The sequence below is a fragment of the Heterodontus francisci genome, chromosome 43 (assembly GCF_036365525.1).
Source record: "Heterodontus francisci isolate sHetFra1 chromosome 43, sHetFra1.hap1, whole genome shotgun sequence".
Lineage (NCBI taxonomy): Eukaryota > Metazoa > Chordata > Chondrichthyes > Heterodontiformes > Heterodontidae > Heterodontus > Heterodontus francisci.
The window spans coordinates 7137349-7158752 of NC_090413.1; the positions used below are offsets into that span (position 1 = coordinate 7137349).

Below are 21404 nucleotides of genomic sequence, written 5' to 3' on the forward strand. Positions count from 1 at the left end.
ATGTGATACGACACAATGTGATACGACACAATGTGATACGATACGACGTGATACGACACAATGTGATACGACACAATGTGATACGATGCGACATGATACGACACAATGTTATACGACTCAATGTGATACGACACAATGTGATACGATACGACGTGATATGACACAATGTGATACGACACAATGTGATATGACACAATGTGATACGACACAATGTGATACGACTCAATGTGATACGACACAATGTGATACGACACAATGTTATACGACTCAATGTGATACGACACAATGTGATACGACACAATGTGATACGATGCGACATGATACGACACAATGTTATACGACTCAATGTGATACGACACAATGTGATACGATACGACGTGATACGACACAATGTGATACGACACAATGTGATATGACACAATGTGATACGACACAATGTGATACGACTCAATGTGATACGACTCAATGTGATACGACACAATGTTATACGACTCAATGTGATACGACACAATGTGATACGACACAATGTGATATGACACAGTGTGATATGACACAATGTGATACGACACAATGTGATACGATACGACGTGATACGGCACAATGTGATACGACACAATGTGATACGACACAATGTGATACGACACAATGTGATACGACACAATGTGATACGACACAATGTTATACGACTCAATGTGATACGACACAATGTGATACGACACAATGTGATACGACACAATGTTATACGACTCAATGTGATCCGACACAATGTGATACGACACAATGTGATACGACACAATGTTATACGACTCAATGTGATACGACACAATGTGATACGACACAATGTGATACGACACAATGTGATACGACACAGTGTGATATGACACAATGTGATACGACACAATGTGATACGACACAATGTGATACGATACGACGTGATACGGCACAATGTGATACGACACAATGTGATACGACACAACGTGATACGACACAATGTGATACGACACAATGTTATACGACTCAATGTGATACGGCACAATGTGATACGACACAATGTGATACGACACAATGTGATACGACTCAATGTGATACGACTCAATGTGATACGACAGAATGTGATACGACACAATGTGATACGATACAATGTGATATGACTCAATGTGATACAACACAATGTGATACGTTGCGATGTGATACGACACAATGTGATATGACACAATGTAATACGGTGCGATGTGAGACGACACAATGTGATACGACACAATGTGATACGATACAATGTGATACGATACGACGTGATACGACACAATGTGATACGACACAATGTGATACGATAAAATGTGATACGATACGACGTGATACGACACAATGTGATACGACACAATGTGATACGACACAATGTGATACGACACGATGTGATATGACACGATGTGATGCGACACGATGTGATACGACACAATGTGATACGACACAGTGTGATACGACACAGTGTGATACGACTCAATGTGATACGACAGAATGTGATACGACACAATGTGATACGATACAATGTGATATGACTCAATGTGATACGACACAATGTGATACGACACAATGTGATACGATACAATGTGATACGACACAATGTGATACGACACAATGTGATACGACACAATGTGATATGACACAATGTGATACGACACAATGTGATACGACACAATGTGATACGATACAATGTGATACGATACGATGTGATACGATACGATGTGATACGACACGAGGTGATACGACACAATGTGATACGACACAGTGTGATATGACACGATGTGATACGACACAATGTGATACGACACAGTGTGATACGACACAATGTGATACGACACAATGTGATATGACACAATGTGATACGACACAATGTGATACGACACAATGTGATACGACACAATGTGATATGACACAATGTGATACGACACAATGTGATACGACACAATGTGATACGACTCAATGTGATACGACACAATGTTATACGACACAATGTGATATGACACGCTGTGATACGACACAATGTGATGCGACACAATGTGATACGACACAATGTGATACGACACAATGTGATACGACACAATGTGATATGACACAATGTGATACGACACAATGTGATACGACACGATGTGATACGACACAATGTGATATGACACGATGTGATGCGACACAATGTGATACGACACAATGTGATATGACTCAATGTGATACGACACAATGTGATATGACACAATGTGATACGACACAATGTGATACGTGTGATGTGATACTTGCGATGTGATACGACACAATGTGATACGACACGATGTTATGCGACACAATGTGATACGACACAATGTGATATGACACAATGTGATATGGTGCGATGTGAGATGACACAATGTGATACGACACAATGTGATGCGACACAATGTGATACGGCACAATGTGATACGACACAATGTGATACGGTGCGATGTGAGACGACACAATGTGATACGACACAATGTGATACGATACAATGTGATACGATACGATGTGATACGATACGATGTGATACGACACGATGTGATACGACACAATGTGATACGACACAGTGTGATATGACACGATGTGATACGACACAATGTGATACGACACAGTGTGATACGACACAATGTGATACGACACAATGTGATACGACACAATGTGATACGACACAATGTGATATGACACAATGTGATACGACACAATGTGATATGACACAATGTGATACGACTCAATGTGATACGACACAATGTTATACGACACAATGTGATATGACACGATGTGATACGACACAATGTGATGCGACACAATGTGATACGACACAATGTGATATGACACAATGTGATACGACACAATGTGATATGACACAATGTGATACGACACAATGTGATACGACACAATGTGATACGACACGATGTGATACGACACAATGTGATATGACACGATGTGATGCGACACAATGTGATACGACACAATGTGATATGACTCAATGTGATACGACACAATGTGATATGACACAATGTGATACGACACAATGTGATACGTGTGATGTGATACTTGCGATGTGATACGACACAATGTGATACGACACGATGTTATGCGACACAATGTGATACGACACAATGTGATACGACACAATGTGATACGGTGCGATGTGAGACGACACAATGTGATACGACACAATGTGATGCGACACAATGTGATACGACACAATGTGATATGACACAATGTGATACGACACAATGTGATACGACACAATGTGATACGACACAATGTGATACGACTCAATGTGATACGACACAATGTGATACGACTCAATGTGATACGACACAATGTGATACGACACAATGTGATACGGTGCGATGTGATGCGACACAATGTGATACGACACGATGTGATATGACACAATGTGATACGACACAATGTGATACGACTCAATGTGATACGACACAATGTGATACGACTCAATGTGATATGACACAATGTGATACGACACAATGTGATACGACACAATGTGATACGACACAATGTGATACGACTCAATGTGATACGACACAATGTGATACGACACAATGTGATACGACTCAATGTGATACGACACAATGTGATACGACACAATGTGATACGACACAATGTGATACGACTCAATGTGATACGACACAATGTGATATGACACAATGTCATACGATACGACGTGATACGACACAATGTGATACGACACAATGTGATACGACACAATGTGATACGACACAATGTGATACGACACAATGTGATACGACTCAATGTGATACGACACAATGTGATATGACACAATGTGATACGATACGACGTGATATGACTCAATGTGATACGACACAATGTGATACGACTCAATGTGATACGACACAATGTGATACGACACAATGTGATACGATACGACGTGATATGACTCAATGTGATACGACACAATGTGATACGACTCAATGTGATACGACACAATGTGATACGACACAATGTGATACGATACGACGTGATATGACTCAATGTGATACGACACAATGTGATACGACACAATGTGATACGACACAATGTGATACGATACGACGTGATACGACACAATGTGATACGACACAATGTGATACGATGCGACATGATACGACACAATGTTATACGACTCAATGTGATACGACACAATGTGATACGATACGACGTGATACGACACAATGTGATACGACACAATGTGATATGACACAATGTGATACGACACAATGTGATACGACTCAATGTGATACGACACAATGTGATACGACACAATGTTATACGACTCAATGTGATACGACACAATGTGATACGACACAATGTGATACGATGCGACATGATACGACACAATGTTATACGACTCAATGTGATACGACACAATGTGATACGATACGACGTGATACGACACAATGTGATACGACACAATGTGATATGACACAATGTGATACGACACAATGTGATACGACTCAATGTGATACGACACAATGTGATACGACACAATGTGATACGACACAGTGTGCTATGACACAATGTGATACGACACAATGTGATACGATACGACGTGATACGGCACAATGTGATACGACACAATGTGATACGACACAATGTGATACGACACAATGTGATACGACACAATGTGATACGACTCAATGTGATACGACACAATGTGATACGACACAATGTGATACGACACAATGTTATACGACTCAATGTGATACGACACAATGTGATACGACACAATGTGATACGACACAATGTTATACGACTCAATGTGATACGACACAATGTGATACGACACAATGTGATACGACACAATGTGATACGACACAATGTGATACGACTCAATGTGATACGACACAATGTGATATGACACAATGTGATACGATACGACGTGATATGACTCAATGTGATACGACACAATGTGATACGACTCAATGTGATACGACACAATGTGATACGACACAATGTGATACGATACGACGTGATATGACTCAATGTGATACGACACAATGTGATACGACTCAATGTGATACGACACAATGTGATACGACACAATGTGATACGATACGACGTGATATGACTCAATGTGATACGACACAATGTGATACGACACAATGTGATACGATACGACGTGATACGACACAATGTGATACGACACAATGTGATACGATGCGACATGATACGACACAATGTTATACAACTCAATGTGATACGACACAATGTGATACGATACGACGTGATATGACACAATGTGATACGACACAATGTGATATGACACAATGTGATACGACACAATGTGATACGACTCAATGTGATACGACACAATGTGATACGACACAATGTTATACGACTCAATGTGATACGACACAATGTGATACGACACAATGTGATACGATGCGACGTGATACGGCACAATGTGATACGACACAATGTGATACGACACAATGTGATACGACTCAATGTGATACGACTCAATGTGATACGACACAATGTTATACGACTCAATGTGATACGACACAATGTGATACGACACAATGTGATATGACACAGTGTGATATGACACAATGTGATACGACACAATGTGATACGATACGACGTGATACGGCACAATGTGATACGACACAATGTGATACGACACAATGTGATACGACACAATGTGATACGACACAATGTTATACGACTCAATGTGATACGACACAATGTGATACGACACAATGTGATACGACACAATGTTATACGACTCAATGTGATCCGACACAATGTGATACGACACAATGTGATACGACACAATGTTATACGACTCAATGTGATACGACACAATGTGATACGACACAATGTGATACGACACAATGTGATACGACACAGTGTGATATGACACAATGTGATACGACACAATGTGATACGACACAATGTGATACGATACGACGTGATACGGCACAATGTGATACGACACAATGTGATACGACACAACGTGATACGACACAATGTGATACGACACAATGTGATACGACACAATGTTATACGACTCAATGTGATACGGCACAATGTGATACGACACAATGTGATACGACACAATGTGATACGACTCAATGTGATACGACTCAATGTGATACGACAGAATGTGATACGACACAATGTGATACGATACAATGTGATATGACTCAATGTGATACAACACAATGTGATACGTTGCGATGTGATACGACACAATGTGATATGACACAATGTGATACGGTGCGATGTGAGACGACACAATGTGATACGACACAATGTGATACGATACAATGTGATACGATACGACGTGATACGACACAATGTGATACGACACAATGTGATACGATAAAATGTGATACGATACGACGTGATACGACACAATGTGATACGACACAATGTGATACGACACAATGTGATACGACACGATGTGATATGACACGATGTGATGCGACACGATGTGATACGACACAATGTGATACGACACAGTGTGATACGACACAGTGTGATACGACTCAATGTGATACGACACAGTGTGATACGACTCAATGTGAGTCCCTCCCCGACTCCCATCCATGTTCCACACGGGTCTCTGCTGAAAAATACCACCTCAGTTCTCTCAACGCAACCACTGTGAAAGCTGCCGGCAGTCCTTTAAACCTGCTTCACTCAGGCACACTGCCGACTGCCATGTCCCACCTGTCATCCCTGATTGGGTGACAATCCTGGAGGCGGGTTTTTAATTCGATGCTCTGGTAAGATTGGGCTGGAAATTTCGCCAATCACGAGTGTGGGTTACTGATCATAAAATGGCCCCAACTTCTGAAAATAACGAAAGCAGCAAGATTGAGTTAGAATGCCCGGATCAGGACACAGAATGTCTAGACCAGGGGACAGAATGTCTAGACCAGGAGACAGAATGTCTAGAGCAGGGGAAAGAATGTCTAGACCAGGAGACAGAATGTCTAGACCAGGAGACAGAATGTCTAGAGCAGGGGAAAGAATGTCTAGAGCAGGGGAAAGAATGTCTAGACCAGGAGACAGAATGTCTAGAGCAGGGGAAAGAATGTCTAGACCAGGAGACAGAATGTCTAGACCAGGAGACAGAATGTCTAGAGCAGGGGAAAGAATGCCTGTATCAGGAGACAGAGGCCAGGATTTTATGAGTCCCGCAATGTTCCGGAACAGCGTAATGTCCACTTCCACCATTTTTCTCGTTTCACACGCAATTTAAAATAGAATCATTTAAAGAATCATTGAAAGTTTACGGCACAGAAAGAGGCCACTTGGCCTATCGTGCCTGACCCTGTGTAAACACTCACTGACCTCTGACCCTGTATAAACTATAACTGACCCTACAACCCTGACCCTGTATAAACATAGACTCAGAGAAACATTACGGCACAGAAAGAGGCCACTTGGCCCATCGTGTCTGTGCCGCTCGAAAAACAATCCACCCAGTCTAATCCCACCTTCAGGTCCGAAGCCCTGCAGATTACGGCACTTGAGGTGCATATCCAGACTCCTTTTGAATGAGTTGAGGGTTCCTGCTTGAACTACCCTTTGGTAGTGAGTTGCAGACCATCACCATCCTCTGGGTGAAAAACCTTTTCCTCATCTCCCCTCTGACCTTTCCCAATCACATTAAATCTATGCTCCTAGACACTGACCTCTCTGCTATGGTGAATAGACCCTTCACCTCCACTCTATTCAGGCCCCTCAAAGTTTGGACATTCCAATCAAATCTCCGCTCAAAGAACAAAGAACAAAGAACAGTACAGCACAGGAACAGGCCATTCGGCCCTCCAAGCCTGCGCCGATCTTGATGCCTGCCTAACCTAACACCTTCTGCACTTCCGGGGCCCATCTCCCTCTATTCCCTTTCTATTCATGTAACCAGAGCTGGCGGGCAGCCATGAAGACGGAGCTAAAGTGTGGCGAGTCGAAGAGACTTAGTAGTTGGCAGGAAAAAAGACAGAGGCGCAAGGGGAGAGTCAACTGTGTAACAGCCCCGACAAACAAATTTCTCTGCAGCACCTGTGGAAGAGCCTGTCACTATAGAATTGGCCTTTATAGCCACTCCAGGCGCTGCTTCACAAACCACTGACCACCTCCAGGCGCATATCCATTGTCTCTCGAGATAAGGAGGCCCAAAAGAAAAAGAAGAGACACTGACCTCTCTGCTATGGTGAATAGACCCTTCACCTCCACTCTATTCAGGCCCCTCAAAATTTTGTACATTCCAATCAAATCTCCGCTCAAAGAACAAAGAACAGTACAGCACAGGAACAGGCCATTCGGCCCTCCAAGCCTGCGCCGATCTTGATGCCTGCCTAAACTAAAACCTTCTGCACTTCCGGGGCCCATATCCCTCTATTCCCTTTCTATTCATGTATTTGTCAAGATGTCTCTTTCGCTATCGTATCTGCTTCCACCACCTCCCCCGGCAGCAAGTTCCAGGCACTCACCACCCTCTGTGTAAAGAACTTGCCTCGCACATCCCCTCTAAACTTTGCCCCTCGCACCTTAAACCTATGTCCCCTAGTAACTGACTCTTCCACCCTGGGAAAAAGCAATGACATGACATCCTTAGGTGTCTCTGGCACTGCCTCTCTGGCAGTTGAAGGTAATTTGTCCTTGTTCTGAGGATGCGATGATGTGCCAGTGCCCGGCTTTGATAAGGCCATTCCTGGATGTTATCATTCGGAGCCTCCTTACCTTCCTATTCTGCCCGTTGCTGGCACTCAGGCAACATGAGTTGAGGGAAAAGAGCCCTCATTAGGCTCTCTCTTTGCTCTTCTTCCCATGGTACTATACAAAGTGGGTGTCTGAGACCCATGTCGCTGTGGCTTTTCTGAACAATAAATAAGCAATTTAGCCCTCTGTTGCCAGTGAGCTGGAACATAGGAACATAGAACTTTGGAGCAGGAGTAGGCCATTCAGCCCATCAAGACTGCTCCACTATTCAACTTGATCATGGATGATCATCCACTTCAATGCCTTTTTCCACACACTATCTTCATATCCCCTTATGCCATTTGTATTTAGAAATCTGTCAATCTCTGCTTTAAACATACTCAATGACTGAGCTTCCACAGCCCTCTGGGATAGAGAATTCCAAAGATTCACAACCCTCTGAGTAAAGAAATTTCTCCTCATCTCTGTCCTAAGTGACATCTCCCTTATTTTGAAATTGTGTCCCCTGGTTCTAGACTCTCCAGACAAGGGAAACATCTTAGCTGCATCTACCCTGTCTATACCTTTAAGCATTTTGTAGGTTTCAATGAGATCACTTCTCACTCTTCAAAACTCTAGAGAATACAGGCCCAGTTTCCCCAATCTCTCTTCATAGGACAGTCCCACCATCCTAGGAACAAGTCTGGTGAACCTTCATTGCACTCCCTCTATGGCAATAATACCTTCCTAAGGTAAGGGGATCAAAACTGCTCACAGTACTCCAGGTGCAGTCTAACCAAGGTTCTATACAACTGAAGCAAGACTTCACTATTCCTGTATTCAGATCCTCTTGCAATAAAGGCAAACATACCATTAGCCTTCCTAATTTCTTGCTGCACCTGCATGTTAGCTTTCAGTGATTTATGGACAAAGACACCCAGGTCCCTTTGTGCATCTACACTTTCTAATCTCTGACCATTTAAGAAATACTCTGCACATCTATTCCTCCTAATAAAATGGATAACCTCATATTTCTCCACATATTCCATTTACCATGTTCTTGCCCACTCACTAAGTCTGTCCAAATCCCCTTGAAGTCACTTTGCATCTTCCTCACAACACACATTCCCACCTAGTTTTGTGTCATCTGCAAACTTGGAAATATTACATTTGGTCCCCACATCCAAATCATTGATATATATTGTGAACAGCTGGGGCCCCAGGTACTGATCCCTGTGGTACCCCATTAGTCACAGCCTGCCAACGCGAGAATGACCCATTTATTCCTACTCTCTGCTTTCTGCCTGTGAACCACTCCTTCACCCATGCCAGGATATTACCTCCTATCCCATGTGCTTTAAATTTTGCTAACCAACCTTATGTGAGAACTTTATCAAAAGCCTTTTGAAAATCCAAGTATACCACGTCTACCGACTCCCCTTTGTCAATTCTGTTAGTAACATCCTCAAAAAACTCCAACAGGTTCGTCAAACATGATTTCCCATTCATAAATCCATGTTGACTATGTCCAATTGGATCATTATTATCCAAGTGTCCATTTATCACATCCTTTAGAATATATTCTAACATTTTCCCTACGACTGATATAAGGCTAACAGATCTGTACTTCCCTGTTTTCTCTCTCCCTCCCTTCTTAAATAGTGGGGTGACATTTTCTTCCTTCCAATCTGCAGGAACCACTCCAGAATCTATAGAATTTTGGAAGATGATCACCAATGCATCCATTATCTCCATAGCTACCTCTTTCAACACTCTGGGATGTAGAATATCAGGTCCTGGGGACTTATCAACCTTCAACCCCATTAATTTCTCCAATACAACCTTCTTACTCATACTAATTTCCTTCAATTCCTCATTCTCCCTTGGATCTCTAATTTTGGGAAATTTGTTGTATATTCCTCAGTGAATTTAGACACAAAGCAATCATTTAGCTTCTCTGCCATTTCTCTATTCCCCATTATAAATTCTTCTGACTCTGCCTGTAATGGACCCCCATTTGTCTTAGCCAAACGTTTCCTTTTTATGTACCTATAGAAGCTTTTACAGTAGGTTATTATATTTTTTGCTAGCTTACATTTATATTCTATTCTCCCTTTCTTTATCAGTTTCTTGGTCCTCCTTTGCTGTATTCTAAAATCCTCCCAAACCTCAGGTTTACTACTATTTCTGGTAACTTTATAAGCCTTTTCTTTTCATCTTATATAATCCTTAACTTCCTTTGTTAGCCATTGAGGCAATGAACAGCTCCCTTATATCTGCCTTCAAATTGCAGCCAGGTAGAAGACACACCCACTGTCATTTGCCTCTTCCCACTCTCCTTGCATCTGTAAGTGGCCACCTGGTTTCCATTATAATTGGAGAAAATGGTGCACATGGAATCCAACCTTCTGCAACCTTCCAGCTTGAACCCACCACCTATGTTACCCACCCAATGTTACCTTCCCTCCATTACCATTGAGCCTCCCTCCATTACCATACACAATGTAATCATCAACGTATTTATGCCATCCCTTCTCCTCCCTGTTCCTACTCCCATTACTATCAACATGCCGACTCTTACTATTGAACCTCCTCACATTGAACTGACCATTGTTGTTGAATCCCATTCCCCTCCATACGAAGCTGTCGAATACCCTCCCATTAGTGTTGACCTTCTCCCCTACAGAATCCATTTGTCCCCATTGACTGTGACCATTCCCTCTGTTAGTCAGTACTCTCAAGTTGCCCCACAGCTCCCCGATGTCGACATCACTCATCCCTCCGTGAAGGCCATTGCCGACTATTTTCTGACTGTAATGTTCTAATCAATCGACCACCCCCACAGCCGACCACATCCAGCTTGAGCAGCATTAGCAACCATTACACACCCTGGACGCTCTGCTCCACCGCCCCCCCACCCCCTCCCGCTACTCCATGAAGACCCCCCCAATGCCTTCACCACCATCCCCTGAGATTATCACCCTTGCTGGAGCCAAACCTGGAAGGAAACATCCATTCCAATGCTGGCGTTCATTTTGAAGATGAGTTAAAGAGAGAACAACACAGACCTGAGACTCAACTGCACAAAGCAGACTGTTTGCAGGCCACGGTGAAACAATTGTGTACCAGGTGGCACGGGAATAGCGCTCACTGTTCATTTAATCTGGCAGGTAGGACTGAACAGTAACTAAGTGTAGGGTAATGAATATTCATGGTATGTAAATGAATGCAAAGCTGCAATCTGCCACCATGCAGGAGGAGCCCCAGAACACTTAGAAGTAGAATTAGAATTAGAACATTACAGCGCAGTACAGGCCCTTCGGCCCTCGATGTTGCGCCGACCTGTGAAACCATCTGACCTACACTGTTCCATTTTCATCCATATGTCTATCCAATGACCACTTAAATGCCCTTAAAGTTGGCGAGTCTACTACTGTTGCAGGCAGGGCGTTCTACGCCCCTACTACTCTCTGAGTAAAGAAACTACCTCTAACATCTGTCCTATATCTATCACCCCTCAGCTTAAAGCTATGTCCCCTCGTGTTTGCCATCACCATCCGAGGAAAAAGACTCTCACTATCCACCCTATCTAACCCTCTGATTATCTTATATGTCTCTATTAAGTCACCTCTCCTCCTCCTTCTCTCTAACGAAAACAACCTCAAGTCCCTCAGCCTTTCCTCGTAAGACCTTCCCTCCATACCAGGCAACATCCTAGTAAATCTCCTCTGCACCCTTTCCATAGCTTCCACATCCTTCCTATAATGCGGTGACCAGAACTGCACGCAATACTCCAGGTGCGGTCTCACCAGAGTTTTGTACAGCTGCAGCATGACCTTGTGGCTCCGAAACTCGATCCCCCTACTAATAAAAGCTAACACATCATATGCCTTCTTAACAGCCCTATTAACCTGGGTAGCAACCTTCAGGGATTTATGCACCTGGACACCAAGATCTCTCTGTTCATCTACACTACCAATAATCTTCCCATTAGACCAGTACTCTGCATTCCTGTTACTCCTTCCAAAGTGAATCACCTCGCACTTTTCCGCATTAAACTCCATTTGCCATCTCTCAGCCCAGCTCTGCAGCCTATCTATGTCCCTCTGAACCCTACAACATCCTTCGGCACTATCCACAACTCCACCGACCTCAGTGTCATCCGCAAATTTACTAACCCACCCTTCTACACCCTCTTCCAGGTCATTTATAAAAATGACAAACAGCAGTGGCCCCAAAACAGATCCTTGCGGTACACCACTAGTAACTAAACTCCAGGATGAACATTTGCCATCAACCACCACCCTCTGTCTTCTTTCAGCTAGCCAATTTCTGATCCAAAGCTCTAAATCACCTTCAACCCCATACTTCCGTATTTTCTGCAATAGCCTACCGTGGGGTACCTTATCAAACGCCTTACTGAAATCCATATACACCACATCCACTGCTTTACCCTCATCCACCTGTTTGGTCACCTTCTCAAAAAACTCAATAAGGTTGGTGAGGCACGACCTACCCGTCACAAAACCGTGCTGACTATCGCTAATGAACTTATTCTTTTCAAGATGATTATAAATCCTGTCTCTTATAACCTTTTCCAACATTTTACCCACAACCGAAGTAAGGCTCACAGGTCTATAATTACCAGGGCTGTCTCTACTCCCCTTCTTGAACAAGGGGACAACATTTGCTATCCTCCAGTCTTCCGGCACTATTCCTGTCGACAATGACGACATAAAGTTCAAGGACAAAGGCTCTGCAATCTCCTTCCTAGCTTCCCAGAGAATCCTAGGATAAATCCGATCTGGCCCAGGGGACTTATCTATTTTCACACTTTCCAAAATTGATAACACCTCCTCCTTGTGAACCTCAATCCCATCTAGCCTAGTAGCCTGAATCTCAGTATTCTCCTCGACAACATTTTCTTTCTCTACTGTAAATACTGACGCAAAATATTCATTTAACACTTCCCCTATCTCCTCTGATTCCACACACAACTTCCCACTACTATCCTTGATTGGCCCTAATCTAACTCTCGTCATTCTTTTATTCCTGATATACCTATAGAAAGCCTTAGGGTTTTCCCTGATCCTACCCGCCCATGACTTCTCGTGTCCTCTCCTTGCTCTTCTTAGCTCTCCCTTTAGATCCTTCCTGGCTAGCTTGTAACTTTCAAGCGCCCTAACTGAGCCTTCACGTCTCATCCTAACATAAGCCTTCTTCTTTCTCTTGACAAGCGCTTCAACTTCTTTCGTAAACCACGGCTCCCTCGCTCGACAACTTCCTCCCTGCCTCACAGGTACATACTTATCAAGGACACGCAGTAGCTGCTCCTCGAATAAGCTCCACATTTCGATTGTTCCCATCCCCTGCAGTTTCCTTCCCCATCCTACACATCCTAAATCTTGCCTAATCGCATCATAATTTCCTTTCCCCCAGCTATAATTTTTACCCTGCGGTATATACCTGTCCCTGCCCATCGCTAAGGTAAACCTAACCGAATTGTGATCACTATCACCAAAGTGCTCACCTACATCTAAATCTAACACCTGGCCGGGTTCATTACCCAGTACCAAAACCAATGTGGCATCTCCCCTGGTTGGCCTGTCTACATACTGTGTCAGAAAACCCTCCTGCACACACTGGACAAAAACTGACCCATCTAAAGTACTCGAACTATAGTATTTCCAGTCGATATTTGGAAAGTTAAAGTCCCCCATAACAACTACCCTGTTACTCTCGCCCCTGTCGAGAATCATCTTCGCTATCCTTTCCTCTACATCTCTGGAACTATTTGGAGGTCTATAAAAGACTCCCAACGGGGTGACCTCACCTCTCCTGTTTCTAACCTCGGCCCATACTACCTCAGTAGACGAGTCCTCAAACGTCCTTTCTGTCGCTGTAATACTCTCCTTGATTAACAATGCCACACCCCCCCCCCCTCTTTTACCATCTTCTCTGTTCTTACTGAAACATCTAAATCCCGGAACCTGCAACATCCATTCCTGGCCCTGCTCTACCCATGTCTCCGAAATGGCCACAACATCGAGATCCCAGGTACCAACCCATGCTGCAAGCTCACCCACCTTATTCCAGATGCTCCTGGCGTTGAAGTAGACACACTTTAAACCAGGTTCTTGCTTGCCAGTGCCCTCTTGCGTCCTTGTAACCTTATCCCTGACCTCACTACTCTCAACATCCTGTACACTGGCACTACATTTTAGGTTCCCATTCCCCTGCTGAATTAGTTTAAACCCCCCCGAAGAGCACTAGCAAATCTCCCCCCCAGGATATTGGTACTCCTCTGGTTCAGGTGAAGACCATCCTGTTTGTAGAGGTCCCACCTACCCCAGAAACAGCCCCAATTATCCAGGAAACCAAAACCCTCCCTCCTGCACCATCCCTGCAGCCACGTGTTCAACTCCTCTCTCTCCCTTTTCCTCGCTTCTTTGCCGACTTAATTTCTCTAAAATATCCCTCCAACAGGAATCTGAAAAAAAACTCCTGCTTAATTAAATCCCCCCACACGCCACCAAATCTGCTCTTGCAGAGCCCATAAAATTCCATCCAGAATGTCTGGACCAGGAGACAGAAGGTCTGGACCAGGAGACAGAATGTCTGGACCAGGAGCAGAAGGTCTGGACCAGGAGACAGAATGTCTAGACCAGGAGACAGAATGTCTAGACCAGGAGACAGAAGGTCTGGACTAGGAGACAGAAGGTCTGGACCAGGAGACAGAATGTCTGGACTAGGAGACAGAAGGTCTGGATCAGGAGACAGAATGTTGGCATCACCATTTTATTATATTAAATAGTGTATAAAATTACAAATAAGGTTGTAAAATGTGTTACAAATACTACATTTCCACGAGAATCTTGATAATGGAACATTGCCCATGGTTCCCAAATGGATGATTCCATCAGTCACACTGGTTCCGCTCACTCTGCTTTCCATTCATAAATCACAAGTCCTGCAAGCTTTTAACCAATGGTGGGCTGTGTGGCAGAATGAAGCTTTCTATTGGACAATCCAACTAAATCAGCTTGGCCCAACGTTCAGTTGTGAAAGGCACCAGAGTAAATAAATCATCAAACCAATTGTCCAAAATTCCCTCTCTCGATGTCTAGGTATCTTTGTGTGAGGTTGTCATTAAATGAACTCCACTGACCTGGAACAAACCCATCATTCTGTCCATCTCCCACTTCCTGTTCACTTCAGCTTTGCTCAGAGCAGCTCATTTATTTTTAAATCGCGGTGTTCTATGTTGTCCGCCTGGATTCAGTCATCCTTCATCCGCTCTCTGACATCTAAAGGAAGGGCTTGAAACAAAGATTCCTCCACAATGAGGGCTCTGCGGGTCAGGCTGCTGCACTCGCCCACCTCAGGGGGCAACACATCCAGGTGATTGCCCTTCAGTTCCAGCCTTGCCAGCAGGGACAGGCTTGTGATTCTGGGCGAGAGGGCAGTTAGACAATTGTGGGCAACCTTCAGCGTCTTCATTTTCTTACAAAAGAATAGCTCATTGGGCAGAGACTCGACGCTGTTGTAGGAAATGGAAAAGTATTGGAGGTTTTGAAGGACGCCGATTTCCGGGGGGATTGAACTGATGCGATTGTGAGAGAAGTCCAGATGTCGGAGTTTGTTGCACAGGAAGAGTTGTGGGGGTATGTGCTCAATCTGATTATTGTTGAGATAAAGGCATTCCAAAGAGCTGAGCTTTTTGATATGTTCGGGAATGTAGACGATATGATTATACCACAGCTTCAGGCACGTTAGTTTGTGGCAGTGTTGGAGGCTGAGGATTTCCTCAATGGATCGGAGGTTGTTGTCCTTCAAGTTGAGCTCCTCTAAATTCAAGAGGCTGAACACAGTGTGAGGGATGTGCTCGAGCTCGCAGTTAATGAGCTCCAACTCCCTGAGCTGCTGCAGCTTCTTCAGGCTGTTCAATGTCATGAGTTTGGTGCCATTGTTGTGGATGGTCAACTTCTGAAGGTGGCTGGCAACCTCCACCAGGTTTGGAGGGATCTTGGTCAAGTTGCTCTTCAGAGAGAGGACCTTAAGACTATGAAGCTCACCAAGAGAATCGAGGAAAAGGCATTTTGCACTATCTTGAGTCAGCGAGCCTGTGAGATAGAGTTCCTCCACATTTCTCATGGTGTGTGCCCAGACAGGAATCTCCTGGCTGCTGTTGAAACGGATCTGGAGGACTTTGAGATGCTCCCTCAAAAAACCCAATGCAGCCACATGAAGTTTGATGGGACAGTTCAACAACGCCAACTCCTGAAGGTTGACTAACTGCACAGTCTTTGCTGGCAACTCGAGATCACTAATCAATTCTAGTTTCAGGGACTCGATTTCAGTCACCTCGAAGGTGGAAGTGGGAACTCCCGGAGCCATAAACAGATGGAGCTCAAGACGGTTCTGGCTGTTCCTCTGCAGCCTCTGCCGTAGCTTATCCTCGGTCCATTCATGGTTCAGGTTCAGCTGCATCAACTTACTCTCACTAACTTCAGAGAGAAAGACAGCAAACCTCTTGGAGTACAGAGAATCGTACTGGTCTATCAGGTGAAGCATGAAGGCAAAATCATTCTTCACATCCGGAATATCGCTGATCCCCGACTCCTGCCGCACATATTCAAAGGAATATTCCTTGAGGGGTCGGTAGAAGAGCCAGTACAGGGTATAGAGGCAGGTGCAGCCATACACTGACACAAAGCAGATGTAGCAGACGGCTAGTTTGAAGAAAAGATGGGCCTTTGTGTGATTGCAACAGAAATTGTTGTAACCAGTCACATCCTTAATATTGACTGTGCAGGGAACCACAACATGTATGTTCAGAACCAGTGACGCATTGTAAAGGATTATCACGACGAACTTGAGAACCCGGACAATTGTTTGCCGAATGTACATTACGTAAAGGATGTCTCCTTCCTCCACATGCAGCCGGAACTTCTTCACCTTTTCGAACAAAGCCTTGGCCTGCTCGCCCTCCTTTTTATCGAGTGCACTCAGGCTCCCCTTGTCCACAACCACTTTATCCACACTGGACTGGATACCCGGAGATTCAACGAAACTGACCTCTTCAGTGGGCAACCTGGACTCAGACTTGGAGTTGGACCGAGACAAGAAATCCAGTGACCGACTTTGCTGCGCTTTCTCCTGATTCTCACTCGAAACCTCACTCAGCGCCCGCGTTGTCCATGGGGAGTCGAAGCACTTGCCCAAAATGGAAACAAAGTGCTCAATTTTGGAGCTGGTTCCTGGGAACTTGAACCAAAAGCTGCCACAGATCATGAAGATGAGGGTGTGCATGAGCACCAGATACGGAAAGTATTTGGCGTACCAGTGAAGGGCTTTCTCATAACAGATCTGGTTAATGAAGCTATATTGCTGCAGGTCCAGGTTGGTCTTTAACCCATTCATTTCATGTCTTGAGCTAGTTGAGGGCTTTAGTTGCATCATGAACTCGGAACAATTGATATGCAACTCTGAGTGTGCAGATGAAGGTCCAGGGAGACAGATAATCTTGTCTTGCGTCACCTAAACAGAAGGAAATGGTTGGTTTCAATTCATACAGACGCAGTAGACACATGGTTACACCTCAGTGTATATTCGTCCTAACCCCTGTATATGAGTATCATAATGTGTATATTGACCCTGTGTATATGAATAGCACTGTGGGTATATTGATCCTGTCTGAGTGTATATTCATCATGTTTGCATCTTTATAAGAATAATTTGGGACAAAATTAATAGTCACATGGACAAATGCGAGTTAACTAAGGAAAGCCAGCATGGATTTCTTAAGGGAAAATCATGCTTAACTAATTTGCTGGAGTTTTTTTGAGGAGGTAACAGAGAGGGTTGATGAGGGAAATGCTGTTAACGTGGTGTACATGGACTTTCAAAAGGCATTTGATATAGTGCCTCACAACAGACTTGTGAGCAAAGTCAACATGGATTTACAAAAGGGAAATCATGCTTGACAAATCTACTGGAATGTTTTGAGGATGTAACTAGTAGAATAGATAAGGGAGAACCAGTGGATGTGGTGTATTTGGACTTTCAGAAGGCTTTCGATAAGGTCCCACATAAGAGATTAGCATGCAAAATTAAAGCACATAGGATTGGGGGTAAGGTACTGACATGGATAGAGAACTGGTTGGCAGATAGGAAACAAAGAGTAGGAATAACCAGGTCTTTTTCCGAGTGGCAGGTAGTGACTAATGGGGTACCGCAGGGATCAGTGCTAGGACCCCAGCTATTCACAATATATATTAATGATATAGATGAGGGAATTAAATGTAATATATCCAAATTTGCAGATGACACAAAGCTGGGTGGGAGTGTGAGCTGTGAGGAGGATGCAGAGAGGCTTCAGTGTGATTTGGACAGGTTGAGTGAGTGGGCAAATACATGGCAGATGCAGTATAATGTGAATAAATGTGAGGTTATTCACTTTGGTTGTAAAAATTGAAAGACAGATTATCTGAACAGCGATAGATTGGGAAAGGGGGAGGTGCAGCGAGACCTGGGTGTCCTTGTGCACCAGTCGCTGAAAGTAAGCATGCAGATGCAGCAGGCAGTTAAGAAGGCAAATGGTATGTTGGCCTTCATAGCGAGAGGATTCGAGTACAGGAGCAAGGATGTCTTGCTGCAATTATACAGGGTCTTGATGAGACCACATCTGGAGTATTGTCTGTGGTTTTGCTCTCCATATCTGAGGAAGGATGTTCTTGCTATACAGGGAGTGCAGCGAAGGTTTACCAGACTGATTCCTGGGATGGTAGGACTGACGTGTGAAGAGAGATTGAGTCGATTAGGCTTATATTCACTAAAGTTGAGAAGAATAAGAGGGGATCTCATAGAAACCTACAAAATTCTAACAGGACTGGACAGACTCGATGCAGGAAGGATGTTCCCAATGGCGGGGGGGTCCAGGACCAGGGGTCACAATCTAAGGATAAGGGGTAAGCCATTTAGGACTGAGATGAGGAGAGATTTCTTCACCCAGAGTGTGGTGAACCTGTGGAATTTTCTACCACAGAAAGCAATTGAGGCCAAATCGTTAAATATATTCAAGAATGAGTTAGATATAGTTCTTAGGGCTAATGGGATCAAGTGATGTGGGGAGAAAGCGGGAACAGGGTACTGAGTTTGGATGATCAGCCATGATCGTATTGAATGGCGGTGCAGGCTCGAAGGGCCGAATGGCTCCTATTTTCTATGTTTCTATGTTATAGTTCATGGAATAAAAGGAACGGTAGCAACATGGATACGAAATTGGTGGAGTGATAGGAAACAAAGAGTAGTGGTTAATGGATGTTTTTTGGGCTGGAGGAAGGCTTGTAGTGGAGTTCCCCAGGGATCAGTGTTGGGACCCTTGCTTTTCCTGATATATTTTAATGGCCTAGACCTTGTTATCAAAGTTTGCAGTTGATACGCATTGTGAAATGTGAGGAGGATAGTGCAGAAATTCAAAAGGGCATAGACAAGTTGGTGGAATGGGCAGACAGGTGGCAGATGAAGTTTAACGCAGAGAAATGCAAAGTGATTCATTTTGTTAGGAAGAACATGGAGAGACAATATAGAATAAAGTGTATAATTCTAAAAGGGGTGCAAGAGCAGAGGGACCTGGGTGTATATGTGCGTAAGTCATTAAAGGTGACAGGACAGGTTGAGAGAGCGGTTAATAAAGCATACAGTATCCTGGGCTTTATTAATAGGGGCATAGAGTACAAGAGCAATGAAGTTATATTGCACTTGTACGGCCTCAGCTGGAGTATTGCGTCCAGTTCAGGGCGCTGCACTTGAGGAAAGACGTGAAGGTACTGGAGAGAGTACAGAAAAGATTTGCAAGAAAGATTCCAGGGATGAGCAACTTCAGTTACAAAGATAGATTGGAGAAGTTGGGAAGTTTTCCTTGGAGAAGAGAAGGCTGAGAGGTGATTTGATAGAGGTATTCAAAATCATGAGGGGTCCGGACAGAGAGAAACTGTTCCCATTGGTGGAAGGATCGAGGACGAGAGGGCACAGATTTCAAGTATTTGGTAAGAGAAGCAAAAGTGACATGAGGAAAAACTTTTTCACACAGCAAGTGGTTAAGGTCTGGAATGCACTGCCTGAGGACGTGGTGGAGGCAGGTTCAATTGAAGCACTTAAAAGGGAATTAGACAGTTATATGAAAAGGAAGAATGTGCAGGGTTACGAGGAGAAAGTGGGGGGAATGGCACTAGTATAACTGCTCTTTTGGAGAGCCGGTGCAGACACGATGGGCCGATTGGCCTCCTTCTGCACTGTAACAATTCTGTGATTTTATATTGATCCCATGTGAGTGTACATTGGCCTTGTGTGAGTGTGTGTATTGATCCTATTTTGGTATATTGATCCCATTTGTGTGTGAATATTGATGCTGTATGAGTACATTGTTCCTGTGTGTGTATATTGATCCTGTATGCGTACATTGTTCCTGTGTGTGTGTATAACTCCTGTGTGTGTATATATTGATCCGGTGTGTGTATATTGATCCTTTGTTTGTATATATTGATCCTGTGTGTGTATATTGACCCTGTATGTGTACATTGTACCTGTGTGTGTATATTGATCCTGTGTGTACATTGTTCCTGTGTGTGCATATTGATCCTGTGTGTATATATATCGATCCTGTATGTGTACATTGTTCCTGTGTGTATTGA

General features: G+C 43.8%; 5 protein-coding genes across 5 annotated transcripts in view; 4 read left to right on the forward strand and 1 right to left on the reverse strand.

Annotated features, from left to right (window-relative positions):
• Nucleotides 1-196: 196 nt before the first annotated feature.
• Nucleotides 197-2299, forward strand: LOC137355634 (mucin-22-like; the record flags this gene model as incomplete). Its single annotated transcript, XM_068021008.1, has 1 exon — nucleotides 197-2299. A coding segment is annotated over one exon (2103 nt), but the record flags the coding sequence as incomplete, so codon positions are not given.
• A 782-nt stretch (nucleotides 2300-3081) lies between these two features.
• On the forward strand, nucleotides 3082-4020 carry LOC137355635 (keratin-associated protein 9-7-like; the record flags this gene model as incomplete). Its single annotated transcript, XM_068021009.1, has 1 exon — nucleotides 3082-4020. A coding segment is annotated over one exon (939 nt), but the record flags the coding sequence as incomplete, so codon positions are not given.
• A 96-nt stretch (nucleotides 4021-4116) lies between these two features.
• Nucleotides 4117-5010, forward strand: LOC137355804 (keratin-associated protein 9-7-like; the record flags this gene model as incomplete). Its single annotated transcript, XM_068021337.1, has 1 exon — nucleotides 4117-5010. A coding segment is annotated over one exon (894 nt), but the record flags the coding sequence as incomplete, so codon positions are not given.
• Nucleotides 5011-5067: 57 nt separating this feature from the next.
• Nucleotides 5068-6006, forward strand: LOC137355801 (keratin-associated protein 4-4-like; the record flags this gene model as incomplete). The annotated part of the gene is made up of 1 exon (XM_068021336.1): nucleotides 5068-6006. A coding segment is annotated over one exon (939 nt), but the record flags the coding sequence as incomplete, so codon positions are not given.
• A 9554-nt stretch (nucleotides 6007-15560) lies between these two features.
• Nucleotides 15561-21404, reverse strand: part of LOC137355533 (volume-regulated anion channel subunit LRRC8C-like) — an 88956-nt gene continuing 83112 nt past the window's right edge. Inside the window, exon 3 of the mRNA XM_068020777.1 lies at nucleotides 15561-18249. Within this exon, the coding sequence (XP_067876878.1) occupies nucleotides 15988-18249 (2262 nt within the window). The 3' untranslated portion in view covers nucleotides 15561-15987. The remainder of the gene's footprint in view (nucleotides 18250-21404) is intronic.